We start from the raw sequence: 6,936 nt of genomic DNA, 5'->3' as shown, positions 1-6,936 counted from the left end.
ATGCGCGCAAGATCTGCGCTTAGCGCTTTGGATTAACACCTCCTTTCGGCAACGCTTTTCTAGTATCCCGTCTCATCTTGTTTTATTGTACTATAGGCTCTAGTACAGTTTGAAAGACTCTGTTTCGTTTGGTTTATTCCATATATGTTTGCTTGTTTCTTTTCAGCCACCCAGCATTGATGACTTTGTGCTTCTTAAACCAATCAGTCGCGGAGCGTTTGGGTGAGTATAATAGTATAAAAGTGAGTGTGCATGTGCGTGCATGTATGTATAAAATGTTAAGCAGCCTTTGGTCACTTCTTTCATCATTTAGACATTTACATAATATTATCATGCTGGAGAAATCATGCTTGCAATCACAAAAAGACTTGTGCTGACTGACCCATAGATTTACTTCTGGACCTTTCACTTGTTTGAAACTGCGTGCTTCTTGCACATATATATTCACAATAGAAATTTGGGTTTGGACAATTCTGTATTGAAAGCATATATGTGATTGTAGGAAAGTTTACCTTGGATACAAGAAGACATGCCAAAGTCGCTTATATGCCATTAAGGTAATGAAGAAAGATGAGATGGTGAACAAGAATATGACAAACCAAGGCAAGTATCTACAGTTTGTTTAGTAGCTACACGGTAAACACATTAATCCTTGTTGCATTCACTTTAGAGTTAAAAAGTATTATATATTTATAGAGAGAGATTATATATTCACTAGGTTTATTCAACTGTATTGGCGTTGGTCAATGGCCAACAACAACAAAACGCCATGTGGTTGAGTTAAGGGGTTTTACCGTTTATGGTTATTTGTTTCCAACATTTCTTTGAATCAAGTTCCAGCTATACACATAATCGTACATTAGTCATTGTCGACAGCAAAATGACTCATGGAACTAAATCTAGCATATTTGTAAGAAATTATGTATATTATTTATAGTTTTATCAATTGCAGTTATTGCGGAGAGAGATGCCCTGGCTCTGTCAAGCAGCCCTTTTATTGTAAGGTTATTCTATTCCTTGCAGACGAGGAGAAATGTCTTTCTTGTAAGTATGCTCCTGCTTGATATATCTGAGACCTACTTTGTTCCTACTTAAGTCTTCATAAGATGGAGATATGGACAAGCAGTTTGGCAATTCGCTGCAATGTCTATGACTGTAGATTTACGAAACATATCAACTTCATATGTAGAATATATATGTATTGTTGAATCATATAATACACATGTAAACTTAGTTGATCTACTCGTGCATGTATATGTAAGGCAATGCATTTTTTATACACATAGCTTGAAGTGCTTACTGTCATTGCTTTTTTCTTTCGTTTTTTTTTGCCAGATTAGAGAAGTGCTGTAAAATAATGTATTTGCCCAGCAATGATTGTTGTCTTTAAATGTGTTTGTTTTTCGATTTGATTCAGGTGATGGATTACATGATTGGAGGTGATCTGAAGTCTTTACTGTTGGTGTATGGCTTCTTTGACTGTCCCATGGCTGTGATGTATATAGCAGAGGTTTCTCTCGCGTTAGACTACCTGCATAGACATGGCATCATCCACAGGTGAAACACTTTGAACTATTCGTATACTCGATGTGAATCTCAGCTATACCGTTCTGCATGTGCAGAATACCATTATTCACAAGTGATGTGTATAACATGAAGTCAAAGCAGGAGCTATGGATCTATCAGTATAAAGATGTAGTATCATATGTACCATCGTGTGTTACCTGTGCAGGAGTGGTATCATTCACAGTTAGACCGTACATTTTATACGACTTCCTGCATCTGAAATACCATTTACGTATATATTCATATGTGAAATAAACGGAAGTGGCTACAGAAGAGTGAGAACCACATATTAACATAAAGTATTTGTTTAGCATAAATAGTGTGATCATCCTGCAAATATTGACACTGTGTGCAACTGTTTTTTATTATTATTTATATTGCATTATATTACAGAGATCTGAAGCCTGACAATATGCTCGTGTCTAACGAAGGACACATCAAGCTGACAGATTTCGGACTATCCAAAGTGTCACTGAACAGACGTAATTATGATGCACTTCTTATTATTATAGATTTTTTGTGAAATTTAATGCGTTTTCTTCTATTATTAGGTCTGCTTAGGTGAATATTCGAATTTTTTGTGTCACTATGCAGATGTGACAAAATTTCTTTTAATTGTTGTAGATTTCTGTGAAATTTAATTCTTTTGTTTCTTTTACCTAATGTAACTATCAATTTAAAAAAAATGGTTAATGTTATTCTTTCTTTTGTATGTTTGTCAGAGATTGGAGTAGCAGATGTCATTGGAACGCCATTTGTAACAAAGAGTGGAAGTGATTATTTTAGGACTCCCGGACAAGTATTATCCCTAACAAGCAATTTGGCATTCGTGAGTAACAATGAAGCTACCTTATATTTCTTAAGTTGCTGGAATTTTTATCGCCTTCTTGTCAGTTATGAGATTAAAATTACACATTATTATCTATTCATTATATGTGAGCCTTGTAAATAATTTTTCTCAATAATGGTAATTTTTCTCAATAAATAATTTTTCTCAATAATGGTGGATTTTTCTCAAATAAAATATGCCTTGATTATGAATCAATCTAAACCTATTGAATTAATCAAAGTTTAATTTTAACTGGTCTAAAGCAAATGTTTCTCTGGCCTCCCAGAGTGTCGATCGAACCAAAATGCAGTCGACACCACTGAAGGACAACAAAATGGAGGTTAACGTGGAATTGCACGTGCCACATCACATCAGTCCCATGCACGTATCCATGGAAACAAGTGCGTTGGGCGTAGCAGACGAGAACTCACGACGTGGTCAGGTGAGGAAACATTAAATGTCAGTATAAGTGGTCATGTTAAGAAATAAGATCGTGCATCTTTTTAGAAGATCTGTGCATGTTTTCCAACCGATCGTCGGTAAATCTTTGTGGCAGTCAAAGCTGATTGAGGCTCTGGGTTCTGCAAAAATATTCGCAGCAAAGATTTCTGACTTGCCATCATGGTTTTGCATGATGCATGTACTGTATGTATGTATGTAGTGTGCATGCTTGGGAAGTTGACAATGCTGGTATCGATCACAGGCAAGAGTCGATGAGTTTTGTCGATCCATGTGCAAGAATATCAGCTAAAATCAGACAATAAATCTGATGGTAACATTGTACGTTTTTTTATGTGACATGAGTATTAGTATTGAATCACTGGTAAAAACTGCGTATAAGCAGGCATGAGATTTTCCTGCAGGTCTATACACGCACGCACGCGTACACACACTCACACATGCACGCACTCATGCACACACACGCGCGCGCCGCGCACGCACGCACGCACGCACACACACACACAGACGCACGCACGCACGCATGCACACACACATACACGCATGCACATGCACACACGCGTGCGCGCGTGCACACATACACACGCACACGCACACGCACACACACACACACACACACTATAAGATGCACGCGTCTCTAACCAACTCCCTCTCTTGTCAACTCTGAGCAGGTGAGGTTTCTCCTGTCGACGACCCCCAAGCTGCGAGACGACGTCGCCCAGGCCGTCAACTCCCTCCGCGACAACGTCGTCAAGCAGATCGGCTTCAGTCCCGTCTCCTCTTCCTCCTCCCGCATCCGCGGGGATGCTTCCCGGGCGACGGACGGCGATGCGAGCCCGGACGCGTCCTCCTCCGGGGAACCCCGCACTCCCAGCCTCCTCCCACTCGCAAACCTCAGCAGCGACTACTGCTGCTCCGAGTCGGAGACGGACCACGACGACGGATGCTGCGTCGTCCCGGCGACGGACGGATGCGGCGTCGTCACGGCGATGGCGGACGAGGCAGTGCCACGACCAGACGACGCGAAGGTGAAAGCAGACGACACGATAGCGAACGCGAGCGACGCGATCGTAGACGCGTCGGGAGAGGACGCCGCCGGCAGCGGGGCGGCGGCGGGGGAGGAGGAGGAGGGCGGCCTGAAGGAGACGCCCGTATTCTTCAAGAGCAAGTCTGAGATCGACGGCTCCTACTCGGCACTGAGCCTGCGGAGGCTGCGAGACGGCGACTCACCGCTGCCTCAGAGCGTCGCAGCTCCCGCTCGTCCCCGCGACGAGAGGGGCCCGGCCGACGGAAGGTTGGAGGAGCGTCGAGACGACTCCGCGAGCGTCGTTAACGTCGGTCGGACGCGCGACGATGCGGCGGCGGCGCGCGCGAGCAGATCGGCGCATCCGTCCTCGCGTTCAGCCGGGACGGCGAAACACGGCGCCGTGGAGATCGATCGCCGGGGTTTGCCGTCGTCGTCGTCGTCCTCTGTGGGGGGGTCGGCCGGACCGTCGAGTGGTGGCAGGAAGCGGGGCGTCAACCTCATGGAAACGTCGCGGCCGGAGCCGGAGCACCACCGCGGCGGCGGCACGGGAATAACGCGCGTGTTTGACGGCATATCGCTGCACGGCGGCAGAGGCGGCGCGGAGCCGCGTCCGAAACGCGTCGACTCGCGATCTGAGTGTGCCGAGTCGCCGCCGGCGTCCACGCGGGAAGGATACCTGTCCGAAGAGAGAGAGAAAGAGGGGAGAGAGACGATGGAGAAAGATAGAGAGGGGAGAGAGACGATGGAGAGAAATAGAGGTGGGAGAGAGACGATGGAGAGAAATAGAGGTGGGAGAGAGACGATGGAGAGAGATAGAGAGAGGAGAGAGACGGGTCGGGAGAGCAGCACCAAACTCGCGAAACTCACGACCCCGGATTTTGGCGCAGTCGGTGAGGTCGCCGCTGTTGCCGACGGGATCGGCGATGCGAGGATAGATTGCGACGATGACGCCGCCGCCACGCGGGACGACTCCCTCGGAAACATAGAGCTCGCTAGGTGTGACCGGCGCCGCCGCTCCCCTGACGCGACGTGCGGGTCCGACGATAGCGATGGGGTGTTTCGCGCGAGCCCGCCGCCCCCGCCCGCATCCCGGAGGGCGTCGACGCGCAAGCGCCGCTACACGCCGTGCGATCCGATCCACACCCCCGACGACATCCGGCGGCAGAGGGCCCGTGCGAGCGCCTCCTCCTCCGCGGTGTTTCTCCCCGGCGGCCGGCTCTCGCGCGGGAGGCCGCCGATACAGAGCATCGCGTGGGACGCGGACGAAGCCCCGGTCGCCCGCGGCAACGACGACGCGCCGCAGCCTCCCTTGGTGATGTTGAGCGTAGCCGGGAGCAGCATCCCGGTTCGCCTCCTCGCGGAGACTGAGGGCTGTAGCGTCGTAGGAGTAGGGGTGAGGGAAGCTGAGGGTGGTGACACCGCCGCCGATGTCGCGTGCGGCGTGCGTCGAGGACGGGCGACCGGTCGTATGCACGGCTGCATCACAGACGCGGTACACCGCGCCGAGGTGAACCGGAGCGGAGGCGAAGGGATCGCCGACGCGCGGGGGAACAACGCGGCGGCCGGCGGGGAGGACGGGGAGAGCCACGATGACGAGTCGCGCATGAAGAAGAAGAGACGTACCAGCCTGCCGTTGCCGCTCTCCGTCCGATTCAATGACAACGAATCGCTCGCCGTATTCTCGGGTGAGCTCTAGGTAGCGTAATCGATAAAAATAACCCCTCCCCCCCCCAAAAAATCATCATAATATCATAGCGTTGTCGCAATCGCAGTTAACAGACCTCCCAGACATCCTATATTTCCTATTTTCCCTATATGTTTTATAGAATCCTATAGAACTACTATATTTTGACACAACCGCCTATATTTCCTATATTTTTGTCCCATCAAGTGGCTAGGAGGTATGAGTTAAAGAAAGCGTAACACAACGATTACCTTCGTTCTGCGTTCGTGCTACATTTTTCTCTTTTGTATTTTTTCGCGCTGACAACGCTGACATTCGTAACACGGCTTCTTCAGATGTGAGCGCAGCAAACTCAGAGCGACTTCGATGCGGTGCCTCCGATGGTTTCTTGTCGAGAACGCCACAGCAGACAGTCCAGTGGAAGGTAAATGGATGTTTCCTTTCTAAGCACGCTCCTCCTCCGGAGTAGGTAGTAGTAGTAGTAGTAGTGGTTCGCATTATACCTAGCTCATCACGGAGTTAATTGTATACAATAATTCAGTGCTGGTCAGTGTCACCGTGCAATATCTGTCAGTATCACTGTATCATATCTGTCAGTATCACTGTATCATATCTGTCAGTATCACTGTATCATGGGAGATAGCAACAGAGACGGGAGTATGAATAGAGAGAGAGAGAGAGATGAGAGACAGAGACAGAGAAAGAGAAAGAGAGACAGGAGAGCAAGCCGACAAGAGAGAGAGACAAGAGAGCGAAAAGGAGGAACAGAGAGAGAGAGGAGAGCGAGAGAGACGAGAGAGAGAGAGTGAGTGAGAAACGAAAGAGAGAGAGAGAGAGAGCGAGTGAGAAAGAGAGAGAGAGAGTGAGTGAGAACGAGAGAGGGGAGAGAGAGAGTAGAGAGAGGAGAGAGAGAGAGAAGTAGCGATGAAAGAAAGAGAGAGAGAGAGCGAGAGGTCGACAGATTCCTACAGAGTTGCATTCTTGCTTGCTGCGCTCGTACCGTGCTCCAGCCCGTTAATGAGCTCGGGGGCGAGGTAGTCAGGAGTGCCGATGATTCTGTCACACTGATCCCTCGGTTCCACGCCGCGTCTCACGCTCTTAGGCGTTCGCATCGGAGTCTTCGTCGGACCCGGCGGCGTGCAATACATCGGACTCTACAGACAGATCACATAAATCATGATGTCATCAGGAGTGGATAAAAACAAACGTTTCTTTTCTTTCCAGCGAGTCTTCGTCGCAGTAGAATACGAGGAACGCGATATGATACAGTGATCCTGAAGATATAGTGATCGACAGATATGATAGTACATGACAGATTATGATACAGTGATACTGACAGATATAGATACAGTGATACTGACAGATATGATA

At 48.2% G+C, this 6,936-nt stretch overlaps 1 protein-coding gene across 1 annotated transcript in view; it reads left to right on the top strand.

The window, feature by feature from the left end:
• Nucleotides 1-5,577, top strand: part of LOC106809888 — an 8,200-nt gene extending 2,623 nt beyond the window's left edge. The window contains exons 2-10 of the mRNA XM_014813125.1: nucleotides 167-222; nucleotides 503-603; nucleotides 953-1,044; nucleotides 1,418-1,557; nucleotides 1,960-2,048; nucleotides 2,289-2,395; nucleotides 2,682-2,837; nucleotides 3,526-4,519; nucleotides 4,769-5,577. Of these exons, the coding sequence (XP_014668611.1) occupies nucleotides 167-222; nucleotides 503-603; nucleotides 953-1,044; nucleotides 1,418-1,557; nucleotides 1,960-2,048; nucleotides 2,289-2,395; nucleotides 2,682-2,837; nucleotides 3,526-4,519; nucleotides 4,769-5,577 (2,544 nt within the window). The remainder of the gene's footprint in view (nucleotides 1-166; nucleotides 223-502; nucleotides 604-952; nucleotides 1,045-1,417; nucleotides 1,558-1,959; nucleotides 2,049-2,288; nucleotides 2,396-2,681; nucleotides 2,838-3,525; nucleotides 4,520-4,768) is intronic.
• Nucleotides 5,578-6,936: the final 1,359 nt, after the last annotated feature.

The sequence above is a fragment of the Priapulus caudatus genome, unplaced genomic scaffold (genome assembly GCF_000485595.1).
Source record: "Priapulus caudatus unplaced genomic scaffold, Priapulus_caudatus-5.0.1 Scaffold394, whole genome shotgun sequence".
Lineage (NCBI taxonomy): Eukaryota > Metazoa > Priapulida > Priapulimorpha > Priapulimorphida > Priapulidae > Priapulus > Priapulus caudatus.
The sequence above is the reverse complement of the archived record's forward strand: the minus strand, read 5'-3'. Positions and strand labels throughout refer to the sequence as shown.